Below are 25,278 nucleotides of genomic sequence, written 5' to 3' on the forward strand. Positions count from 1 at the left end.
CTCCAGCATCTTCTTTAGGGGTGACTTTCCCCTTTCTGGTTTCTCATATTCACATTTTCTATGATGAACCGATGTTGCTGCTATTTAGAATGTTTATTCATGTGTTCAGACCTCTTGCTCATTCTAAAAGATCTGAGGCAGCTTACAGAGGCATAGATGGTGGGCGGGGATACATCACACCAGCCCTGTGCCGCCCGCCGCCCATTGGTGTGGATGAAGGTGTATTGGGCTCAGCCACACTCCTTCCTTCGCTGTCACCTCTGGCTGTTTTCATGCTGTCAAAGCAGAATTGATTAGTTCCTACATAGACACGGCCTGCAAAGTCTAAAGCACTTACTCTCTGGCCCTTTAAGAAGTAGGTCCATGGAATAAATTAGGGATTGGGACAAAGGGAATGGGAAGGTGAGAACATAAGACCTAGTGAGGGTGGGTCCACGCAGAGAGTGGAGACCAGAGGAATTAAACTCACATCCTTAAAGGAGGCCACAGATGGGCTTTGGGCTTCTAACGTGCCAACGTCACATTCTTTTCAAGGTAAATGCCAACCAGTTGTTAGGAGAACCAGAGCCTTTCCTGTGGGTTCTCATGGAATGGGCGCTGTGTGAAATAAAGAATCCTTATTAAGTGATAAAAACGAGAGACTTTAAAGCATGGTTGCAGAGGCAACCTCTCCCCTCGTCCAGTTATGAGGACACACGCTGGACAGCACATGTCACCCCTGGAATCAGCTGGGTCCCCCGGGCAGCGGCCTTGTGCTTGGTCTTCTTGGTCCCCCGCCCCTCAGAACCAGCACCTGGGGACCTTCATTGCTCAGGGAGTCTGGGTCCAGACACGTTGTCTGCCTGAGGTCAGCAGGCTCTCAGCTCTTGCTGGAGCCTGTTGCCCGAGCCTCATGGCGCCCACCTCTTTCCCAGCTCCTGGCTGAGGAGAAGACCATCTCCGCCAAGTATGCAGAGGAGCGCGACCGGGCTGAGGCAGAGGCCCGCGAGAAGGAGACCAAGGCGCTGTCACTGGCCCGAGCCCTGGAGGAGGCCATAGAGCAGAAGGCAGAGCTGGAGAGGCTCAACAAGCAGTTCCGCACGGAGATGGAGGACCTCATGAGCTCCAAGGATGACGTGGGCAAGAGTGTGAGTACCGGGCGGGGCTGAGGGGACAGCACAGGATTGATTAGCTGGTGAACAGGCCCTGAGGCCGGGACCTCAGGGTCCTCTTGTCCTTCCGCTCCTGACTCGGGTTCCTGTGGGCGGCAGGTCCACGAGCTGGAGAAATCCAAGCGGGCCTTGGAGCAGCAGGTGGAGGAGATGAAAACCCAGCTCGAGGAGCTGGAGGATGAGCTGCAGGCCACCGAGGACGCTAAGCTACGGCTGGAGGTGAACCTGCAGGCCATGAAGGCCCAGTTCGAGCGGGACCTGCAGGGCCGGGATGAGCAGAGCGAGGAGAAGAAGAAGCAGCTGGTCCGACAGGTGCGTGTGGCCCTCCCGCTCCTCCTGGGGAGAGCCAGGCAGGGACCCTGATTTCTGGCAGGCTTCCTTTCTCTCTTTTCTCGACCTGGATCATAGAAGGCTCCTTGACCATTCTTTCCATGTCCTTACGTTCCAGTCCTCTGTCCTGGGGGGTCAGTGACTCTGTTAGGGTTTTTACGGTCAGTATTTCTCATTGGCCCCTGGAGGCCCCAGGGATCCCCCAGGACTGGGCCAAGCCCACCTGGGCTCAGAACTGGAGGTGGGTCTGTGTGAGTCCAGCCTCTCGAGCTGTGGGCGTCTCCCCAGGTGCGGGAGATGGAGGCAGAGCTGGAGGACGAGAGAAAGCAGCGTTCATTGGCAGTGGCTGCTCGGAAGAAGCTGGAGATGGACCTGAAGGACCTGGAGGCCCACATCGACTCGGCCAACAAGAACCGAGACGAAGCCATCAAACAGCTGCGGAAGCTGCAGGTGAGGCCTGGCCGTACTCGGTGGGGCTGGGACACTAGTGGGATGGCCGGTGAATGCTGGCAATTGGCTCCTTCCCCTCGTTTGTCTTGGGTGCCCTTAGCTCCATCTCACAGATGGAGAATCAGGCCCAGAGGCTGAGTGGACAAAAAATAGTCTGAAAGCACTCTTGCAGAAAGATCAGTGCTTTTGAGTACATTAAACAAAGACAGGTCTAAACCTAGCTGTGCAGTGGAGTTACGGAAGATAGTCATTTAGTGGCAGATTTCCAGAACACATTTGATACGGCCCCGCACTGACCCAGGCCAGCCTAATGGCCGATGAGGGAAGAAGGTTGGAGCTGGTGCTTCATAGGGGCGGGGACACGACTTGGGAAGTTTTCACCTCACCAGTAATTAAAGAATAACAAATTAAAAACAACTCTGAGATGCCACATCACACCCAGCACTAGCGGCAACAAGAACAAATTCAAACACCTGCGGTTGCCAAGGTCAAAGGGCACAATGCCTGGTGCTGGTGGCAGCTCTCCCAGTACCATCTGGCTGAGCCCAACAAGTCTCACCCTTTGACACGGGGAATCCCAGCCTGGAATTTTTCTGCAAGAGAAAAAAGAAGCTTTTTGACCAAGGTCTTTAGGATTGAAACAATGACAGGAGAATAACAAAGGAAATGTGTCCTGCCGTGCAGTCGGGGCTGACCTGGCACAGTCGCCGGTGTCGGGAATGGTGCCGGACCACCAGATTCAAGTCAACAGGGAGCTGTAGAAAGTACAAAACACACGCAGCGTGGGCTGATATGTACACGGTGACCGACACTGCCGAGAGAATGCTTTTTAGATATCAATAGTCAATAAAGGGTAAAACTGGTGTAAGATAGAGACATTTTGTCCTTAGTTACTATTCTGCCCTATTAGTGAAGCTGGTAAACTATGCCATTGGGTGAAAAGCAACCACAAGTTCCAGTTGGCGCTTGTCCCTGTCAGGGGTGGGAGGGCAGATGGTGGGGCAGGTGGGACATGGGTGGCCGCTGGGGTAGTGGTGCCAAGCGTGTCCTGCCCACCCCCAGGCCCAGATGAAGGACTACATGCGTGAGCTGGATGACACACGCGCGTCCCGTGAGGAGATCCTCGCCCAGGCCAAGGAGAACGAGAAGAAGCTGAAGAGCATGGAGGCCGAGATGATGCAGCTGCAGGAGGTGGGCGGGGCCAAGCGGCGTCAGGCTGGCTGTCCTCTGGCCAGCAGGTGGCAGCTCAGGGCCTCCACCTGGCCAGCCTGAGTCCCCCGGCAGGGCTGAAAACAAAGTACCAAACTCCAGGAATGAGTGGAGGTGGTTTTTATGAAAGACTTCCCTGCAGGCTTTCATTAAGGAGCGAGCCTCCCTGGTGTGATGAAAACAAGTGTGTGAATTAAATTGTCACCATTTGGGGCCAGCTCCTGGCGTGAAATGAGGCTCTGTGGTAATCACCACCTCCTGCCGTGACCTGCCTCCTGGTGGGGAGGGTCCTTCCCGGCACAAGTGCACAGTCCCCTTGGCTGCCTTGTCTGTCAGACGTGAGGCACATGGAAGCCTTCCCAGGACCTGCTCCTAGCTGGGCCAGACAGCCAGGCACGTCCTCGTCGCTCTTGCCTGACTGGCCGTGCTCTCCTGCCTGGGCTTGGGGGTGATCCCTCCCTCCATGGTCACATGTGGTCTCTGTCTAGCCCCCATCACCTGGGGGTGAAGCCGCTCTCCTCCACCTGGCTTTCAGGGTCCTCACACCCTGGTCCTAACTCACATCGCTAAGTCCTCCTGACATCTGGTCTACCTGGGACGTAGAGGGACCAGCTTGCCCTATTAGGGCAGGACAGTTTCTTATTTATCTCTACATCCCCGGCCAGGCCTGGTTCTTAGCAGTTAGATGTGGGGGCTTTGTAAACATGAGGTGCCTAAGCTGTGACCTCAGAGGGAGGAATCAGCCCTGTGAGGCAGAGGGGCTCATGAGAAAGGGCTTCATGGAAGAGGCAGGCCCAGGAAGCGGTCAGAGGAGAAGGCCAGGGGCTTGGGGAGGCTGGCAGTGCACAGGACCAGGGATGGAAGAGATGGGCTGCCAGGGCTTGTGGGCTGCCCCAGCGGTCACACGTTGGGCTCTCCCGGCAGGAACTGGCAGCTGCCGAGCGTGCCAAGCGCCAGGCCCAGCAGGAGCGGGACGAGCTGGCTGACGAGATTGCCAATAGCAGCGGCAAAGGGTGAGTGAGCCATGCGCTGGCACCTTCAGCTGCGTGAAGGTGGGTGTCAGGGTAGGGGCACCCCACCTCTGGGACAGGCCCCTTCTTTCTCACTCTTCCCTGACCTCGCCCAGAGCCCTGGCGTTGGAGGAGAAGCGGCGCCTGGAGGCCCGCATTGCCCAGCTGGAGGAAGAGCTGGAGGAGGAGCAGGGCAACACAGAGCTGGTGAACGACAGACTGAAGAAGGCCAACCTGCAGGTGGGTGGGCGCGGGACCTGAGCGCCCCCTCGGCAACGCCGGCTGCTTCCTGGTTGCTTAGGGGAGGATGCCATGGCACCTTCTGATGGGTAGCGCCCTGTTTCTGGGAGGGCGTAGAAGTTGGACCCCAGTACCTGGTGTTATAGGGGCTCTGCGGTCCGGCTGTCCCACCTCTGTTGCCGTCTGGGCCCCCAGCGTTCCTCTTGGTCACCAGCCTTTCTTCCCATAGATCGACCAGATCAACACCGACCTGAACCTGGAACGCAGCCATGCCCAGAAGAACGAGAATGCACGGCAGCAGCTGGAGCGCCAGAACAAGGAGCTCAAGGTCAAGCTGCAGGAGATGGAGGGCACGGTCAAGTCCAAGTACAAGGCCTCCATCAGTGCGCTGGAGGCCAAGATCGCACAGCTGGAGGAGCAGCTGGACAACGAGACCAAGTAGGTGCCCCTCGCCTGTCACCTGGCAGGGTGCACAGCCCCTCTGCGGTTCTGTCCCCTGAGTCCCAGAAGCCGTTTCCCCTCCTCCTGACTGGCTCTCCTCCGTTTCACTGGGGCCTAGTAGAGTTCACGTGGGAGCCCACTGCCCACCTCTGAAGTTGGGGTTTTGGTGACGGTGTCAGAGGGCTGCATCAGAGAGAGGTGGGGGTTCCCCTCCACCTGGGCAGACAGTCTGTGGGCTCAGCAAGACAGACTTCTTTGGAGGTCATGGGGGGTCATACTGCACCCCAAATCTCAACTTTCCCTTTTCCCAGCTGCATATATGCTCTTTGAGATGTGTCATTTCCCTTCCCTGAGCCCCAGTTTCCCCATCTGTGAAATGGGGCTGATCACAGTGGCTCCCAGAAGAGACAGAGCTCATGGTGGGTGTTGAGTAAAGAGGGTCTGTCCGCCTTAGCATCAAGACCCCCCTGTGGGGGAAATGCCAGCAAAGCCCCGGGAATGGATGGCCCGGCTTGTGGGGTGTCAGCCAGACCCTCTGAAGGAGGCTGACGCCCTGAGCCGCCGTGTGTGTGCCTCACAGGGAGCGCCAGGCGGCCTGCAAGCAGGTGCGTCGGGCCGAGAAGAAGCTGAAGGACGTGCTGCTGCAGGTGGATGATGAGCGCAGGAACGCCGAGCAGTTCAAGGACCAGGTGTGTGTGCGGGCGGGCAGCGCCCCAGGGCTGGCCAGGGGCCGGGTGGGCCCCCCTCGCCCAGAGCGCCTAACCAGGGCCACTGGCCACGCGTCTCCCCGCAGGCCGACAAGGCGTCCACTCGCCTGAAGCAGCTCAAGCGGCAGCTGGAGGAGGCGGAAGAGGAGGCCCAGCGGGCCAACGCCTCGCGCCGGAAGCTGCAGCGCGAGCTGGAGGACGCCACCGAAACCGCGGACGCCATGAACCGCGAGGTCAGCTCCCTCAAGAACAAGCTCAGGTGAGCCCGGCCTCCCCGCCCCTTCCCGCAGTGACTTCTCCGTGAACAGTTAGTTTGTCCCGGAAACCCCCATTCCGGAGACTGGGCTCCCGTGAAGTGAAGTCGGTTACGTTCGCAAGTAGACGCCAAGGAGCAGAGAGCGCATGGCAGGAAAGTGCCCCTCAGGGAGCCGCTGCCCCTCGGGGTCTTCTTACCTCCAGGGCTGGAGCCCACCCAGCCTTCTGAATGAACACTCAGCCCCAGGGAGTTTATTCCGCCCACCTGAAAAGTCTGTTCACAAGGCTGCTCCAAGCAGATGAGAACACCCCGGTGCTGGGTGTTTTCAGCGGGAAGGTGCTGAGGCAGCCTGCTGGCTTCCCCGGCCCCAAATCCGTGCCTACTGAACGCCTGGGAGCTGCTGACATCTTAGGGTGCCCGTGGGGAGCGAGAGGGCTTCTTTGCATTTCTCAAGGGCAAGATAACACTTAAGAAGTATTCAGTGGCTGAGACAGAGGGTGTGTTTCTCCAAAATTCTCATTTCTTTCCTGCTTTTCATGGCAATCCCATTTTAAAGCTGGAAATAAGCAAGAGCAGACGTTCTAGTCAGGGTGTAATACCAATTTTCTTACGTGTGATGGGAAGAAGAAAACCCTGTGGAAACAGTCGTTCATGTCTCACTTGGTTTCACCTGTTTCGTACTAAGTCTGAGCGCAGGGTGGCATTTTGCAGAAGTTGACTCCATCTATTCTTGTGTCTGTCCCCTTTTCCTCCGTTCCGGCTTCCTGGTGGTTTTTGCTTAGTGTGTTGGCTTATAGCGGAAGCTTTGATCACTGGCTCTCTGAGAGCCGTCCTGTCCTAGGGGCCCCGCCTGGCTTTTCCCTGAGGGATGTTAGGCGCCCAGTTTCCCTGTAGAGACCACTTTGGGACGTGTGAGCTGTTTTGGGGCCATGCTGCCTCTGACTCTCTACCTCTGCCCCCAGGCGTGGGGACCTGCCGTTTGTCGTGCCTCGCCGAATGGCCCGGAAAGGCGCTGGCGAATGCTCAGACGACGAGGTGGATGGCAAAGCCGAGGGGGCTGAGCCCAAAGCTGCCGAATAACGTCCTTCCCCTGCTGCCCGAGCCGGAGGAACAGACCCACTGACCGCCGGATGGCTCTGCCTCCCCCTTCCTTGCCCGGCCCGGCCTCCCCTCTGCCTCCCCGCGGCACCCCGCCACCTTCTTGGGACTTCCCCCACCAGGCCGGGGGACCTCGGGCCTGCGCCTCCCTGCCCCCCAGGCTTTGTCGAAGGCCTTCGGATTCCTCTGCTGCCGCCCCTCCCGCTCCTCTTCCCCCAGAATTTGATACCAAAGAGTCAGGGTCCTGGGCCCCAGGCTCAGGAACAGAGTGACCTGCAGGGTCTTCGGCCCTCTCTTGCCAAAAAGCACAAGATGGTGAGGCAAGGACAGGCCCCTGGGGATGGGCAAGAGTTTTCTATGAATCTATTTTTCTGCAGACAAGGAGTTTTGATAGCCTCGCACCCCAGAAGAGTCGTCTCCTTCCCTCCTCCGCCACCAGCTCTTCCCCAGCCTGTTGTTGCTGTTGGCAATCACACGCAGTGACCTCACACCCTCTGCCCCATTGGCCCCCCTCCCATGGGCTCTGGGTGGTCTGGCAAGAGCAAACCCAGGGATGCCCCCGCTGTGCAGGGCACAGAATGCTGGGGGCGGGGAGGGGGGCAGTTCCCACCCACCCCCACTGGGCAGCGCCACTGTCCCCTTCCTGAATCTGAAACGTCTCAAGTGCAATGATGACCCCGTTCCTCCTTTACCGAGGGCAGCCTGCCCTGTCACACAGGCCGTTGGGCCCAGCAGGCAGGGCCTAGGGGCCACGCCAGATAGGCCAGCAGTGGCTTCTCCCAACACTCTTGGGGACCAAATATATTTAATGGTTAAGGGAGTTGTCCCAAATCTGACAGCCAGAGAGCATCAGAAAGGGCCTGTGGCCCTGCCACACGACCTAGGACCGGCCTGAGGTCAGTGCGTCTGCACCGCTGACTCAGTAGAGATTTCAAATCTGCACAGATGTTTTTGAAAGGAGAAGAAAAAGGTATTCTTTTTCCCCCTTCTCGGAATAAATGATAAAATCCCCAGTCTTGATCACTGCCTTTCCTTTGGAACCATGTTTAGAAGAGAGCAGCGTGTCTTACACTGGTGTACACTGGTTGCTGAATTTACCTGTATTCCTAACTGTTTTGTATATGCTGCATTTAGACTTACTTATGGCAAAGAAGGCATTTTTTTTTAAAGGAAACAAACTCAACAAATCATGAAGATACGTAAAAGCTACATATGCCTAAAAAGCGCTGAATTCAGGTCCCAGTTGCTGTCACAAAGGAGTGAGTGGAACTCGCACCCCCACACTTTTTTATATAATAAAAGTGCCTTAGCATGTGTTGCAGCTGTCACCACTGCAGTGAGCTGGTTTACAGATGTTTCCCACTGAGCGTCACAATAAAGAGTATCATGTGCTATGAGCCATGTGTGGTGCTGTCTGTCTGCTGGAGACGGTGGCCTGGAAGGGACTTTGTTTCTGATCTTTGTTTCTGATCTTCTGGAAGCTTCCAGGAGTGTGGCACGGCTGGGGCACAGACTGGGGTGAGGATTGAAAAGGAAAGAGAAGGGCAGGCGGGGCCAGGTTTAAGGATGCTGAAAGCCTCACATGGAAACGTGGTTCGCTATTTATGGAGCACCTACTCTGCTTGACACTGAGCTGGACCAGGAGCGGGACAAGGCTCAGGTACTGACTTCTGGGGCTCCCTTAGTCATCAGACAGTGCGAAGCCTGCCCTCCAGAGGGTTGTCCTACAGCAGGAATGGGGAGGCGCTGAGTAGGCCTGGGGGCATGGGAGCAGGACTGTCGGAGCATTTGTTCATTCATTCATTCTCTTAACAAAGGCTGCCATAAATCAGGCCTCTTGCCAGTCCCCAGGAGTACAAGGGCAATGAAGGAAGACAGATGCCCCTGCAATTGCACAGGGAGGGAAGGAAGGAAAGACTTTCCTTCGAGAGGGGCTAGGGCACCCACAAGACACGAGGTGTGGACGCAAGCAGCAACCCGTGGGCCATTGTTCGGCCAGCATGGCTGCTAAGGAAAGCTGTGTGCTTCTGGACACAACACTCCCCTGGCCTCCACAGCTGACCTGTCCAGCCTGTGAGCAGGAGATGCCGCGAGAGGGAGGTGGGGCCCGGCACTGGAGGATGCGCATGGGGGGCTGGGGCTCCCTCCACTCAATGACATGGGGGCTGTCAGACTGCAAAAGTCCACGTTCGTTGTCACCTCACACCCACCTGGGCTGGGTTCCCGCTTCACCGCTTTATTGCAACCTTCAACAACGGTTGTTGAAGATTTCTGACTCATCTCAAGTCAACATGGAGAATTTAGGGAAGAAAATCGCATTTTTTGAATACTTGAGGTTTTAAAGGATTTCTCTTCGTCTGCGGAAGTGGCACGGTCCAGGAAACAACGAAACAAGAGTCAGACCAACCCAGCCTCCCCACTTCACCCCATCAAACCTTAGTTTTATCTTTTTTGAAAGAGGGATAATAAATGTTTTCATCACAGGGCTGTTGTCACATGTACGCTTATGTGTGTGAAAATCGTTGCAAAGTGTGAAACGCTCATGTGCTGGTTTTTTTTCCCCAAAAAGGAGGGGCTTTTTAAGAATTTGCTTAAAATTTTAAAAATTGTGATAAGATACGTTTTTAAGTGTACAGTCAGGGGCATTGGGTTCATTCCCATTGTGTCACCATCCCCGCCCTCCATCCACAGAACTCTTTCATTTTGCAAAACGGGAGCTCGGTCCCGTAAGACAACCCCCATTCCTCGCCTCTCAGCCCCACAACCGCCCTCCTCCTCTTGTCTCTGAATCCGACTCTGTAGGCCCTTCACAGAAGTGGAATCATCAGGATTTGTCTTTTTGCGACTGGATTATTACCCTTAGCGTAGTGTCCCCAAGGTTCATCCGTGTGGCAGCACGTGGCAGACTCTCCTTTGGAATGTGAGTCAGATTCCCGTGTGTGTGTGTATATCAGTTTCCTCACCCGTTCATCCACTGAGGGAAGCTTAGGCTGCTTCCACCTTTGGCCCTGGTGAATCACGCTGCTAGGAGCTTGGCTGCACAGATACCTCTCCAGACCCTGCTTCAGTGCTTCTGAGAATGCCCCCGGGACTGGAACTGCTGAATCATACGGTCATTCTGTAGCTAATGTTTTGAGGCCCTGCCATACTGCTTTCCACAGTGTCTAGATGCTGTTATTTCTAAGGCCATACTTGAGCACAACAGTGACGCCTGACGAGAATCTCCTCGGTCTCCCGACTGCCTGGAGGAGGAAGGTGGTGCCCAGATGCCCGAGAGCCGTCTGGGGTGCAGCTCTCAGAGGCCCCTCCCCCCCACCTGCCACACCTCACCCCTCCTCTTTCGGGGTCCTGAACTTGAGGGTGCTTCCTGTCTCTGGGCTGCAGTCCATCTGCAGCATCCCCAGTACTTAGCAGAGGGCCTTTCAACTTGAAATCATCAATCTGGATCAATTGCTCCATTACCTGTTTTAAATGGGAACCCAAATCTGTTAACTCTGAGAATGCGTCCGATTCTCTTAGCCGTTAACCATTCATTAAAAGTAATCCCACAGTATTTGTCGGGACTTCAACATAAAACTCTTAAGGTTACAGGTTGGACTTACTTGCCATCCTTATACTTTTCCTCACCCTTCCTGAAGCCGACAGTTGTTGCTCAGGCCCGATTCTATGACCTGTGGAAAGACAGATAGGATTGTCCGGGGATGATGCTGACAGCCTGTAGTGAGTGGCCGGGACCAGTGGCCACGTCTCCTGAGGTGACCAGGTGCTGTCAGCATGGAGTGTAATTCCCAGGGCTCTGCAGCCTGCGATGCCTGTCTCTGCTGCCACTCCGAAGACTGCAAAGGTCCCCTTAGTTCCGTGCTCAGTGTGAAGATCCCTACCCACTCCCACCGCCCCTGTGACAAGGGGGACAGCAGGGAGGTGGGTCCCTGTTCTGGAACACACAACTCATACTGTCCAGTCTGTCTGAGCCAAGCACACCTCCCCAGGGGTTGGAGAGGCTGGGCGGGGCAGGGGTGGGGCGGGGGAGCTGGCTGTGTGCCTCTGGCTGCTGACACCTCCCGTCTCCACCAGGGGATGCTGGTGGCACATACCAGATACCTTTCTAAGCCATTTTGGGGGCTACTTTCCCACTGAGGTGGGATTGCCTTCACAGGGGGCTGGGATTGCTTATTGACAGAAAGTTTTGGCCAAGACCCCAACTCTAGAGCTGCAGTCATCATAGGTGACCTTTCTTGTGACGCTGGGGGTCAAGTTGAGCCCATTTAATAGTCACTAGATATTCTGGGTCTCTAAACAGGGGGGTCTCAGCTCATGTCCCCGGGGTTAACAGATGCTGGCCTCACTCTCGCCTCAGTTTGACTCTGCAGCCCCATTCCTGTCACTTCACTGGACATCAAGTTCATGGGTGTCGTCTAGAGTCACTCTGCATTCTCATCAGGGGAACCCTATGTGCTGTCTAAACCAGGACCTGCCCAGGGTGGTGCCTGCTGGTTAGTGTATTTGTATCAAGTAGAAGTTAGAAAATGTGGGAGGAAGAGGAGGGGTGGGAGGGGGTCCACAGTGAGCACAGGAAAAGCTCATACATAACTAGCTTTGATTAACTGCCTCCAGCCACGGATCTGTGTTTACACGAACAGATGACGAGGTGGGCTGCAGCAAGGTTAGGATATGAATTAACAGACCCCCGCCCATCCTAGGAGGTCACCCCCTCCCATGGGAGAGCACGCACCACCTTTTTTTTTTTTTTTTTTTTAACACAACACCTTTTTGCACCACCTTTTTGTGCCAAATCTCTATGCGACTCCCTCACCCCACCCAGCACACTACAAGACTTCAGGACAAGGGGACCGGGGCCTATGCCTCTCGCGCTCATCCCAGCAAGAGCCATTCTCTTTCCTGAGAACATATCACTAATAAACCGTGCTGCAGTCTAATCAGCTTGCTGACCTTTGATTCTTCACTGCGTTGGCAAGAAGAACCGAGCCTCCCATATTTGTTTGATCTTGAGTTTGTCAGAAGGGGGGCCTTTTGCTTTCACTTTTGGTCCCTGATATATCTGGGTTGGAAGATGTGTCTGGTCATTGTGCAGACACACAGCCAGTGACTGGATCTGCAGAGCTAAGAACAACTGGGTCTTGTTCCAAGTCAGCCAGAGGAAGACTCCTTGGTAAGGGGCGGGTAGAAGGCCCCCACTCATCTCCTCATCCTCACAACCCTCTCGGAAGAGGACTATTCTCACAAGTTTATAGAGGCAGGAAACTGCAGCTCAGAAAGGTTGGGCAAGCGGCCTGAGGGCACCCACGGAGCAGTGGCAGAGCAGGCTCTGAACCCAGGTTTATCTGACTGCTCCCTCCCCCTGAGGTCCTAAACAGTGGAGGGGGAGGGAACATCTGTTCAAATGGGTTCACAAAGCTCCCCGGGCTTAGCTCAGGTTCGGGGCTATCTGAGACAGGAGCCGGTGACCCCAGGAGGAAGGTGGGTGTTGGGGTGATTTGGAGGAAGCAGAGCAGGTGGAGGAGGGCAGGGGAGTCAGAGCCTCTGCTCCTTGTGGCTTGGCTGCCCTGAGACTGTCCCCAGGGGGCTGCTGGTAGGCTGGGGGGGACAAGGGATTTCTCCTGAGATGGGAGGAATCAAGAGGTTGTTTCACCCACCCTGTCTCTGACTGTGCTCAGTGCCAGGCCCTGTGGGGAAACTGAGGCCCTGAAAGGGGAGTGACTTGGCCCAGGTGCCAAGATGGGAGACACGGGAAGATGGCAGGGCTTTGGGTCCCCACCCTCCCTGGCCCTCAGTGCATGAGTGGGGGGTGGGGGGGGATGGAGAAGCAAAAGGTGGTCTGTGTCCTGATTCAGAAAGATGGCCCGAGGTAGGGAGTGAGAAGGGCGCATCCCAGGACGTCTGCTGCATGATCCCAGCCTCGTCTGATAAACACCAAACTGTAGCCGTGAGTGTGACTGTCCAGTGTGAGCTCACATCTGTGTGTTCACTCAGGCAGAGGCAAACCTGGAAACGTTTATATAAAACCGCATTTCTCCCCTGAAATACCGGTGTCGGAAGCTGTTGGCCTCCACTCTGCCCTCCGAGAGCTGTGTGACGCTGAGCAAGCCACTTCCCTAGGAATTATTTGCTCCTAGCTCTTACCCATTTTTAAAATTGGTTTCAGTCTTTTCATGTCGATTTGTAGACTCTTTTTTTTTTTAAAGATTTTATTGGGGAAGGGGAACAGGACTTTATTGGGGAATAGTGTGTACTTCCAGGCCTTTTTTTTCTTTTTTTCCCAAGTCAAGTTGTTGTCCTTTCAATCTTAGTTGTGGAGGGCGCAGCTCAGCTCCAGGTCCAGTGCTATTTTCTAGTTGCAGGGGACACAGCCCACCATCCCTTGCGGGACTCAAGGCGATGAACCGGCAACCTTGTGGTTGAGAGACCACTGGCCCATGTGGGAATCGAACCGGCAGCCTTCGGAGTTAGGAGTCTGGAGCTCTAACCGCATGAGCCACAGGACCAGCCCGATTTGTAGACTCTTCTGTACTGTGGCTTGCCGGACACCTTTGCCTGCAGGACGAGCCCCACGGGGGTGGTCCTGGCCTCTCCTTGAATTCTGACTTGTTTTATGGCATCCTTTGCAGTCTTTCATTTTTCAGAGGTCAAATCAATCAAAGTTTTCCTTTAAGGCTTCTAGGATTTGTGTCTTGATTAGAAATGTTTCGTCAGCTCAACATTTGTGTTACCATTTGTTCTATTCCGTTTGTCGTATTTTTCTTTCTGGTTTACATTTAGATCCTTTGGGATTGATTGATTGATTCATTTTGTGGAAGCCGGTTATTTTCCCAACTCCTCCTCCTCCTCCTTCTTGTCCTCCCTAATGCAGGACATATTTAGTGAGCACCCACAAGAGTGAAAAAGGAAATGACTTACTGTGTGCCTTCAAAGGGGCCTCCAGTGCAGTGAGGGACCTGGTGGCAGTTTGTGAACCTGAGAGGGAGGGGCTGGAGGGGGCGCCAGAGCTCCAGCCCTGGGCCCAGCCACCCTGGGGGAGGGGAGGTTTGGAAAGTCCTGCTCAGGCCACAGGCCTCATTCGGATTTTAGCCAGGCCCATGTTTTTCCACATTTCTCTTTCTCCTCATATAAAAATGTTACGGCTGCGGTAAGAAGACAGGAGGAAATGAATGGAACTCTCAGAAATCAGGTAGAACCGTCTAAAGTAAAAACTGAGTCAAGGTTTTATTTGCTTTTTGCCACCAAGGGCTTTTCATCAAGAGCGACAAGAGAAACAAAAGGAATGACTCAATGGCGAGTGAAACTGGGGAGAGGCTGGTTGCTCTCTGTCCCAGTGATGGCTCCCACACTGTGGGTTGTGGCCAGGCTGTGCCAGGAGGGCTCCCCGGGAGCACTGGGACGGGAGGGGGGACCACAGGGGGCGGTGACAGAGAATAGACAGGGCCCTGTGTTTGTAGATACAAGTAGTATACACCTCAGAGGCGACAGGGAGAATACGACTTACTATTTGTAAAGTCTTAGAGCATCACCGGGCCAGAGCGAAGCCCACAGATGTAGGCCACTCTTATCATTAGCTGTTACCACACCTGTAAGCGCCTTTGCTAACCTTTCAGCCAGGTCTCGCGAGGGGTACTTGGTAAACGCTCCTTCTCTTTCTAAGTGTCTAAAGGTCATCAGCATTTGCATCCTTCCCTCATCTCCCAAGGCAGGATAATCACAAGCAGAACTGAGAGAAACTCTCCCTATAAATAGATCTGTTTAAAAACCTAGTGAGAACGGGTAAAATGGGAAAGATGGGTGCCCTCATGTACTGTGCGTATAAACGCAAATTAGTACAATTTGTTTGCATAACAGTGCGGCTCTAGGTATGAAAGAGTTTTTATATGTTGATACCCTCTGACCCAGTTATTCTACTTCCAGAAATACCTTAAGGGAAACGATCTCAAATACAGGCAGAGTTCTATGCAAGGAAAATGTCTTTTGCACCATTACTTACATAGATTTCGAAACAACCTCAGGTCTAACAGTTGGGTGAGGACAGCAGAGAAGACCCGGCAGCGTCAGGAGGGCTCGGAGCCCACAGCAGGGCTGCAGGGCTGGTCCAGGGCGGAGGACCCCAGGCCCTAGGGGCTGAAGGCTCTTGCAGGAGCAAGGAGGGCGCAGCTCTGAGACGATGCAGCACCAGGAGACTTATCAAGACAGAGGTGTGGACACTGGGTGCGAGACCTAATTTTGGAACGAGAAGAGTCACTTACAAGGAAACATATACACATAAATAAAGGGAGAGGGCCAGGTCACCACGCATGTGGGATTTGGATCAGAAGCCTTGGGCTCAGGTCTCGGCTCTAGCGCTACTGTGAAAACTTGGGCGAACCTCATTTTACGTGAAAAACTAGACTTTGCGATGGTTTCCTCCACTTTAAAATGGGAGACACAAGAGCCTGTAATGAGGGAACACGGAAGGAGCCCTGCCATATGTCTTGGTGTAGAATAAACTCCTGGTCGTTTGCAGAATGTAAAAAGAACTTCGGAGATTCTACAAGAGTAAGCAAAGATTTACTCAAAATCAAAAAGAGACAGAGCTCTGTCTGGAAGTGGCAGAAGTTTGGCCAGGGTAGTCTGAGAGGGAGAGCTACGAAGACAGAGGGTGAGACAGATACTGGCAGGAGTTTGGCAGGGCAGAGTCCAATGGGGACAGCTGCCCCCATAGAAGGAATGCTGGGGTTTTATATATTTCCATGTAGGAGGTAGGGTGCTTGTCAGCTTACAGGGGGGCTGCCGTTACAATTGTCTTCTCCTGGGAACTGTTCTGTTCCCACCTATGATGAATGTAAGGTGCCTGCAGGTGTCAGCCTGCAGGTGCAGTGCTAGCCAGGGGATTCAGAGCAAAGTGATTGATGTTTAAGCTCTGTTTAAGCTTATTCCTGTTAGCCCACACGCTCGCTCCTGTTAACTCTTTACTTGTCTCATCAGCATAGACACTGGATCAATATCAGCTCTATCAATGAGTGAACTCAAATGTTCCCAACCTCAAGTAATTTCCGAAACGTTCCCTGCCATGTTATATTCTGTGTTTGGTTTTATTGCTTCTTTGGTTGTATTACTTCTCAGATGACAGTCTCCTTGTCTGATTCTCTTCCCCTTGTGTCCCAACAGGACTACAGAACTCTGACTTGGCTTGGAGGGTGCTTGAATGAAGTGAGGAACGTTCCTTAAATAGCAGCTGGCAGAGCCCAGCAGACAGAAACACCCTGGGTCAGGTCTATTTTGGCGTTTGCGGCCATTCCCAAGGGAGCCACCAGAGACCTGGCCCTCGCTACTTCCTGTTGCCACAGCTGGCTCAGCTCCATCCCACAACTTGTTTTCTCATCCCCAAGGGTGAAGCAACACCTCTAGCAGCCGGGCTCAGACGGAGCGCTGAAGGGAAAAGTCTGAGACCACATTGCTGACACCATGACCTCAGGAGCCCGCGGGATCGGCCCAGGTACTCAGCTTGCTCTTCTCTGGCTGGTTCCTTCTCGTGACTAGAACTGGGGGTGGCACCTCCACACTGAGTTAAGCTTCACAGGAATCAAGAACCTGATGAGTGTCCTGGAGCCCCTAAGAGGGGCCAAGGGGAGTCCCTCACCCCAGAGTCTATGGGGGAGCCTGCTTTCTGGTCCTCTCCTCAGCCATGGTGAGCTGCTCACTGCTCCCTCCCCTGCTGCCCATCCAATGACTCAGAAGTGAGGCCAGGCCGGCCACAGGGAGGTGGGGGCAGAAGAGGGGAGACTCTTGTCCCCTCTACCCGGAATCTGATAATTCCAGGTGGAGAACCTCCCACCTCCCCAGTATCTGCTGCCCCCTAAGGCTGTGTTAGGGCCCTGCCCTGTGTTCCCATTATAAATACCTGCTTGCCAGGTGTGACTGCCTCAGGCAGGAACTACTTCTGTTGATCTCAAATACCCCTGCTGAAGCCCAGCTCTGTTATTCTCAGCCTCCCACCACACCCCACCCCAAACAATATGTGCACCGATTTAGTGCTGTGGGTTCCCTCCATCTAATTCCTGCTTTCCTTTCTTCCTTACTAAAGCAGGAAAAGAAAAAACAATGCTGCACCCACCTAGCATATCAACACTAGGACTGCATTGACTTGGCAACAAATGACCCTCCCAGGAGCTCCTGGGAGAGGAAAATACTGTCCTGTTGCAGGATAAGGAAGGGGAGGACAGATCAGAAGCCAGGACCCCCCGGGCAGGCTCCAGGGTCCTCGATGGGAAGATGATCTCTTATTTAATAACGGGCCAGCGTGGGTTCAGAGGTACTAACGGGGAGCTGTGTCCCCTGAGACCAGCCAGGAGGGCAGCGAGGGGATGGCAGAGTGATCACAGGGTTAGAGCTGAGTGTCCAGCCCCCCACCCATCTGAAGAGCCCCTCCACCACCATTGTGGAGCATCTGTGAGTAGCAGGAGGAATCCTCTTTACATGGCAGTTTTACTCAGTGGTGTGTAGTCTGGAACATTGGTTATGGATGCAAAAAACCCCATAGGTACACTATAGGGGAGAATGTACAAATCACAGGAACTTTTGAAACAAGGAGGCTTCAAAGTAATGTCAAAGATGTGTCTGACAGTTGGCTCTGGATTCAGCCTCTGAGCTTTCTGCTTGCTGGTTTGGGGTGGTCACTTATCCTGAGTTTTGCTTTCTTCTTCTGTGAGATAAGAATAGTATCTCTTTGTGTGTATATAGCAGGAAACAGATTTTACATCATGTCCCAGCACACACAGAAATACACACTAGTCCCCAGTCTCTTGTCTGCAATTCCATAAACCCCACATCCCTGAAAACCCCACATAGTTTTGGTAACTCTTTTGGGCAGTAGTCTTGCTCTGTACTGACCTGTGACTATAATCATTATATTATTTATCCCATTTAATGTGAATATTTATTTGTTTCATGTCCAACCATCAAAGCCTTTGTTTACAGGGTGGTGCCCAGCCCCTCTTGGAAGGTGGTAAGTAATACGTCATACATGTCCTGTACTCTCTCAAGATTAAAACTTCTGAATTCCTAAACACACCTACATCCAGGAATTAGATAACTCATTCTGGAGGCTGGAAGTCCCAATTCAAGGTGCTGGCAGGTTGGTTTCTGGTGAGGCCTCTCTTCCTGGTTTGCAGACGGCCACCTTCTTGCTCTGTCCTCACATGGTCTTTCCTTTGTGAATGGGGGGGGGGGGAGAGAGAGAGAGAGAGAGAGAAAGAGAGAGAGAAGAGATCTGATGTCTCTCCCTCTTGTGAGGACACCAATCACATTGGATCAGGGTCCCACACTTATGACCTTATTTCACCTTAATTACCTCCTTAAAGGCCCTAACTTCAAATACTGTCACGTTGGGAGGGTCAGAGCTTCAACATATGAATTGGGGGAGACACAATTCAGTCCATAACACCAGGTGACTCTATCATGGTACATCAGGTGACAGCTGCTCAGGAAGATTAACATTTAAACACCTTACCCTCAATACCATTTACAGTTTACCACAATTTCTTCTAAACTTATATGTTTTCTTTCCACTAGACAGCAAAAGCTTTCCTGACGACATGGAGTTTTTACTGGAACCATCGAGCACTGAGAAACTGCTGAAAGAAGAAGATTGGGAGAGATATGTAGCTGAGGCCGGATTTTCCAGGTAACCTCCAGGGGAGTCCCCAGGACTGTCACCCACATGTCCCCCCGTGCTAGTTTGCTCTGGCAGGCACACCTCCTCCAGGCAGTATCCTGTGGTTGGGGTTGTAAATGTTCCTTCTCAACAATCCATGAGAAATGTTTCCTCCATAGCACTGCCTGGCAGTGAATGGCTCGGGTTGAGAAAAGATGATCTGCAGGTGGAAGGTCATGTGACCTTGGGCAAGTTATGTAACCACTTCGTCTTCATCGGTTCAATTTTACTGTGAGGAAAATAAGATGCTTGTAAGTGCTTAGCATAATGACTGACACATAGTAGGTACTCAACTAACATTAACTTTGAAAAGGATTGCTGGGAAAAGACAGGGGCCAAGGGTCTTCTCCCTCAGGATAGAGCCAGGCAGGACTTCCTTTGGGACAACCCACAAAAGTCCTGACACAATCAGTGTGTGTCCCAGGGGACTGGGGTTAGTGCCCTGTTTCTCCCTATGTAAAATATTGCACAAACATGCAGGATCCTGCTGGCCCAGAAGGCGGAGTCTTTTTCAACCCACGCTTCAGTGTACAGAGATGTAGTGGGGCTCGATCACGTGCTTCCCATATGGCTGACCTGTACCACCAGCCGCTCCTGGAGCCTTTAGTTTCTAGTCCCTTTGTAGGTCAGGACTGATACCATATAACCCAAGGCCTCCATCTGATACATCAGTGTGTCACACTGCCCGGTGACCAAGGCCAGACAAACAATGACACTCCTATTAGTTGGGACATTCTAGGAGCTCAGAGATCACTTCCCAGCAGCTACAGGCAGAGGGCACACCTCTATGTGGGTCAGCTGAAGTCCTCACCAGACTCTAAGATTGTCTGCATGAAGGTTTTGCTGCTCCAGCCCCACGTCTCTCTGTTCATCTACGGGGTTCCCACTCTACAAACACTTTGGTCGTGACGGCCTTGACCTTCCCTTGAGTGAAACGCCATCTTTGTCAGAGACTTACCACTTCAGAGCTTCCTCAGAGGAACTTCCTTATTCATCCCCCGGTTGAGTAAGTCCTATGGAGCATCTGCAAGGTAGAACACGTGTGTTGAACATTGAAAGAACAATTCTTTACATTTGTAGAATTGTTTTCTCTTTGATTTCTAGAAAAGCTCTGTGATTTCTGCCAGGTGGACCTGATGGGGCCCATTGGCAATGAACAAACTGCCTTTCTTAAGCACGTGGCCGTCTTTCTTCCAGGGAGGAGGCAGAAGCACTATATGAAGTCTTGACCCAGCGGAAAAGAGGCATTGCCACGCTGCGACAAGACCAGCTGGACAGGGAGAGTTTTCTGCGTGCGTTTCCGCAGGTGAGACAGGAGCTTGAGGAGCGCATAGGAAAGCTCCGCACACTTGCAGACCAGGTTGACAAGGTCCACAGAGACTGTACCATCGCCCAGGTGGTGGCCAGCTCCACTGGCGCTGTGTCTGGCATCCTGACCATCCTTGGCCTGTCCCTGGCCCCCGTGACAGCAGGGGCCAGTCTGGTGCTTTCGGCAACTGGGATGGGACTGGGGACGGCAGCTGCTGTGACCAGTGTGTCCACCAGCATCGTGGAACATTCAATCAGCTCATCAGCAAAAGCCACAGCCAGTCACCTCATGTCAACTGACAGCAACAAAGAGAAGGTGGCTGTGGAGATTCTACAACACAGCACACCCAAAGTTGCTTCCTTAACAAGTAATTCTGTTGAATCAGTGCAGGGCATTGTGAAGAATGTCAAAGCCTTGAAGCTGGTCAAAGCCAAGCCTCTCTTAGCCGCCGAGGCCAAGTCCTTCATGACCGGAGGGGCAATGTCAGTCAGAAGCGCCGAGAAGGTAGAGAAAGCTTTTGGGGGTACTGTTCTGGCAATGACCAAAGGCGCCAAGATCGCGGGTATGGCCACTGCTGGTTTTGGCCTTCTGCTAGATGTGATCAACCTCGTGGAATCGTCAAAACACTTACATGAGGGGGCAAAGGCAGAGTCGTCTGAAGAGCTGAGGCAGCAGGCCCAGGAGCTGGAGACACAGTTGGAGACTCTCTCCAAGATCCACAAGATTCTGCAGGAGGCCTGATTCTGTGACCCCAGACAGCGCAAGGAGTGGGGACGTGTACGGGACAAAGGTGTGGAGATACCTTGTTAGTGGGGAATAGAAGGCGGGATGAAGTCTATGTCAGTGTGTCAAGGAGAAGGAGGGATGTGCAGCTGGCAGTAAGGGAGGAGCGGGGACTGGACAGTGAGGGGAAGGGGCAGAAACAGTGTCTTTTGGACTAAAGAAGACGTCGGAGTCATGAATAGAGAGACGTGGAGGGATAAGCCTCGAGCAGGCCAGGAATACTAACAAGTTGAAAATGGGAGGAAGCTAAATAGTTTGAATTGTTGGAATAGGTAGGAAGGAACAGCAGCTCCTTTAGACCCTCCTCATGGTCTAACGTCCCAGCAGGAATGGAGTCGTTCCCGGGTGGTGGCCTTTACCCTACTTTCTGCTGTCACTCACCTTTGTCTTCCAGAAGGGTACTCTTGGTTAGACAGTGACTTCTTGTTTTCTAATTTTTTTCAATTATAGTAGACATATATGTTAGTTTTAGGAGTACAACATATTGAGTAGACATTTATCTATCTTATGAAGTGATCACCCCAATAAGTCTAGTACCCATATGGCTCCACGCATAGTTACTGCAATATTCTTGACTATAGGCAATGGCTTCTTTTTCTATTTTATAATATGACAATATTATAGTAGTTTCAGATGTACAGCACAGTGATTTGACATTTATGTACCATACAAAATGATCACCACGATACGTCTAGTACCCATATGACACCACACATAGTTATTACAATAAAATTGACTATAGTCAGTGACTTCTTCATGATGCTGATGACGACGCTGGCAGCCCCTGGTGGAGATGGTGGTGCTGCTGGTGATGGGGATGGCAGGAGGGATGCTGATGTTCACGGTGGGGGTGATGAGAGCAAAGTGGGTGGGACATTTGACACGTTGCTGGAGCTCTTTGGGGCCAGGCTGATCTGAGAGACCGAAGAAGCTCCATGAAACTCCAAATGCTGTGTTGGAGCACTGGTTGATTTGATAAAGAAAAGGAACACGAAACCCAATGGCAGCAACAGGTCAAGTCATCTTGTGAGGTGTCAGGGAGATCTACCAGCGTGGGGCCAAGAGACATAGCCTCTGGGAGCCGGAGTCTTCTCATCAGTTGTTGGGGGGAAGGTGCTGGATGAGATGATACTTGCGATCTCTCTGGCTCTCCCCATCCTGTGTTCTATAGAGTTGGTTCAATAAACATGGACTGATACTCTGAGCCTTTGTTGTGTTGATGGAGGGCTCAGCTGGGCTCTGGAGGCCTGACTTCTCTTCCCCATGAGTCTGTCTTCCAGGATCTGAGGCAGCAAGTCTTCCATTGCTCGTCCTGCTTGCTCACCGGCCCCCGCTTTCCCATCCAGTCATGTCCCCCAGATTTCGGTGCCCCATTGGGACACCGGCGGGAAGCCTGTGCACATCTGGCTGGGGGCTGAGCTCGGCATGTTCCTCATCCAGAGGCTGGGACCCAGGACTGACAGGGAGCAACCAGGCTGATAAGATCAGAAGGGCTTGTGTGCAGGTGTGAGAAGGTCATCGAGAAATAGAGGGAGAGGGCGAGGCAGCCAACACCAAACATCCTCTCTGTGGGGACAGAGCCAGGAGTGCAGTTTCCAGGCTCTCGGCCTCACGTGGAAAGGTGCTGGCTCAGGTAGTAAATGGCCATCAACTGTGATTGGATGGCCATCAGCTGTGGCTAGTTGGCTGTCAGCTGTAACCAGTGAGCCATTGGCCACTAATATAACTGCCGTGGCTACGCTAGCAGAAGAATGGGGGGCTAGCAAGTAGATGGTGGCTGAGCTAGCAAGCGCGGATTGCAGTTAGCACGGCGGATTGTAGCTAGCAAGTGGGGTTGGTTGGCAGAGAGACGCGGACGGCTAGTTGCAGATCATGTGGCTCCTGTTTCCTGTGTCTCCAACCCAGCTGCCAGCGAGAATGTAGTGGTATGACTCCCCTACCTATGGCTCCGTGGGTGTTCCTTTTTGGCCTCACCATGTCCTGCGTTCTTATGTGGGGAACGGGAGCTGAGACCCTGCATGACACCCTGCATGACACTCGCCCAAGCCATCCTCACATTTCACCTAGACTGTGAGCCTGTTCATGCTGTCGCTGGTGTGTCTGCAGCTGTACTGACCTGAGGACAGGAGGCTCTTCTGTTCTTTGAGATGCCCTGGGATCGGCTGCCGCCTGGGTTCACAGGGGGTTTCCTTCCTGTGAAGGGACAGTTTCTCTGCTGCCCCTTGAATGGTTTCTTGGAAGATGGGCCTGCTCTCGCCTGGAGATGTGGTCACTGCAGGTGGAGAACCTCAGCCCGGCATTGAAGGGAGTCCGTGAACGGCATAGAGGGCAGTTCTTTCCTCTCTGGGGAGGCCGTTCAGAGAGCGGGCTGCTCCAGGCCCGGGGTTCCACGGTCACCCGCCTGGGAGGACTGCGCTCTGCTCTGTAGGGCACGTTCTCCGCCTTCAGTGCTCGGGCTGGGAAGCGCTTTGCTGAAGCTTTGGGCAGCTGCTGTCGATCGAGCACACACTCAGGGGTCCAGCTCACTTGGGGTGGGGAACTCAGCTTGACGGCCTCCCAGGGGTGGAAGGTGGGCCTCGCATTCAGGGGCGGTGGGCTCTGGAGACGAAGCCATCGCCGGCACCACCTTCCCGAAAGGCTGGTGGTGCCACCCGCCCTTGCCCCCTGATTGTACCCCCGTGCTTAGGCCTCCTGTGCAGTGGTTCCTGGGTCATCCCACCCAGGCAGTTATCTCAGAGCTGTGGCTGGGTCTCCATAATCCTAGAAATTGGGGTCAAGTGGGGCAGCAAAAGCAAAATGGTCAACACCAGGTATCAAATTCTAGCTTAGGAGCAACGCAAGTAAACAAAATGTGTGATCCCGGATGGAGAAAAAGTTGCGTACAGGTCAATATTGGGACAAATAGCAAAACTCAAATGTCGGCTCTGCATTAGATAATAACATAGGGCTGCCAGATAAAATAAGGCTGCCCGGTTAAATGTGGATCTCTGATCAACGACAAATAATTTCTTACCACAAATACATCCCATGGAATAACTGGGATATACTTATACTGAAAAATTATGTGTTGTTTACTGGCACTCGACATTTAAATGGCTGTCCTATGTTTTAATTCACTAAATCAAGCAGCCCTATCATATTATTGCATAATGTAAAACCCCCTGAAAGTGACAATAGCACTAGAGTTACCCAGAGCGATGTCCATCTTCCTACGAGACACCCCGGGGAGCATTAAGGGGTAAAAGGCCCAAATGCCTGTGATTTCCTCTCAAATGGTCCAGCAGAAATATGAATGGTAATAATGAAATTAATAACAAACAGTGATACAAAACATGTGGCAAAATGCTGACCAATGGTGACTGTAGAGATAATGAGGCCAACAGTTGGTACTCGATAGATGCCGCACCTTTAACATTTGCATGAAGCTGCACAGCTGAGCATGAAGCGCAGGACAGTTTCCCCACGACCTGTCTTTGTGGCCTGATGTTCTATGACTCCCTCCATGGCCGCCGCACCAACGCGCTCCTGTGTGCCCATCTACTCTTGGGGGCTGGTGAAGTACGTTGTGGCCCACCCTCAGGGTGGCACACCACGTACCATTAAGGAGAAGGGGAGGTACATTTGAACCCACTGATTAAAAAGACGCCCAGAATGTTATTAATTGGGTTGAATGTCCCATATAGTGTTATTAATATGGAACCTGTGTAAAGTAGGACGCTTTCATGCCACATTTCAAAGGATATTGCTCACCACGCACGTGGGCACGCACACACGTATGTTAGGTGTGTGCATGAGCTCTCTCCTGCAACGACCCCCGGGGAGCTGTTAACACATTTTCCCTGGGGACGGGCCCAGTGGAGCAGGTAGGCTTTTGCTTTCCCTTTGACTCTTTCTGTGTAATTGGCATTTCCTACCAACACGGATTCAGTGCAGTTTGGCGTGGCCCCGAATCACAGTGCTTTTCATGGCTCAGCTCCACCTCACACCACCCCTGTGCAGAAGGCTGCAAAGTTTGCATTTTACAGGAGACAAAGGTGAGGCACAGAGAGATTAAGTAACTTGCTTGAAGATGAACAGCAAGTAAGGAGTGGCATGCCATAGTGTATTGCAGGAGTCGACTCCTGGAAGGTTCTTGGATTCGTGAGGCTGAAAACAGACAACGAAGCCGTAGGTAAAGGATTCATACCAGAGTTATATTCTCAAGGCAGCCGGTTGAGACACAGGAATTAGCATCTGCAAGATCTGCAACATCTGCGCTTGCTAACGTAGCCACGCAGTTATACAGCATACAGAATAGTCGCTTACAGCCAGCTGGTTACAGGGGAGAGGGGGCGTCCGGGGGTCTGTGCATGCACGAGCTACAAGCCGAGCCAGTATTTTCCCACGCGAGGCCGAGAGCCTGGCTCCACTGCTCTCCTGGCCCTGTCCCAACACATAGTCCCCACTTTTACCTACTATGTGACACTGTCTCTTCATTCTTTATTTTTTTTTAAATCTATTTGAAAACTTCACAGCAGTTTTCTGTTACAGGACACTTCTTTACTTCTTTATGTACTTTTTTCTTTTTAACAGAAAAAACAAATAACCTACGAGGAA

At 52.9% G+C, this 25,278-nt stretch overlaps 2 protein-coding genes across 4 annotated transcripts in view; both read left to right on the forward strand.

Annotated features, from left to right (window-relative positions):
• The window catches only part of MYH9 (myosin heavy chain 9), an 89,760-nt gene extending 81,471 nt beyond the window's left edge, over positions 1 to 8,289 (forward strand). For 2 of the 3 annotated variants that reach the window (XM_033118729.1, XM_033118730.1), the window contains exons 32-41: positions 915 to 1,127; positions 1,251 to 1,463; positions 1,770 to 1,931; positions 2,994 to 3,122; positions 4,065 to 4,153; positions 4,267 to 4,390; positions 4,620 to 4,828; positions 5,412 to 5,520; positions 5,625 to 5,797; positions 6,757 to 8,289. In XM_033118729.1, the coding sequence (XP_032974620.1) occupies positions 915 to 1,127; positions 1,251 to 1,463; positions 1,770 to 1,931; positions 2,994 to 3,122; positions 4,065 to 4,153; positions 4,267 to 4,390; positions 4,620 to 4,828; positions 5,412 to 5,520; positions 5,625 to 5,797; positions 6,757 to 6,874 (1,539 nt within the window). In that variant the 3' untranslated portion in view covers positions 6,875 to 8,289. Of the gene's footprint in view, positions 1 to 914; positions 1,128 to 1,250; positions 1,464 to 1,769; positions 1,932 to 2,993; positions 3,123 to 4,064; positions 4,154 to 4,266; positions 4,391 to 4,619; positions 4,829 to 5,411; positions 5,521 to 5,624; positions 5,802 to 6,756 lie in introns of those variants that run through there. The other variant, XM_033118732.1, reaches the window with a different exon arrangement.
• A 3,947-nt stretch (positions 8,290 to 12,236) lies between these two features.
• LOC117028700 (apolipoprotein L3-like) lies at positions 12,237 to 21,788 on the forward strand. The gene is made up of 4 exons (XM_033117566.1): positions 12,237 to 12,370; positions 16,046 to 16,373; positions 18,449 to 18,560; positions 19,788 to 21,788. Exons 2-4 carry the CDS (start codon positions 16,343 to 16,345, stop codon positions 20,638 to 20,640), a joined length of 996 nt encoding a protein of 331 aa, XP_032973457.1. The 5' UTR covers positions 12,237 to 12,370; positions 16,046 to 16,342; the 3' UTR covers positions 20,641 to 21,788.
• Positions 21,789 to 25,278: the final 3,490 nt, after the last annotated feature.

The sequence above is a fragment of the Rhinolophus ferrumequinum genome, chromosome 10 (genome assembly GCF_004115265.2).
Source record: "Rhinolophus ferrumequinum isolate MPI-CBG mRhiFer1 chromosome 10, mRhiFer1_v1.p, whole genome shotgun sequence".
NCBI lineage: Eukaryota > Metazoa > Chordata > Mammalia > Chiroptera > Rhinolophidae > Rhinolophus > Rhinolophus ferrumequinum.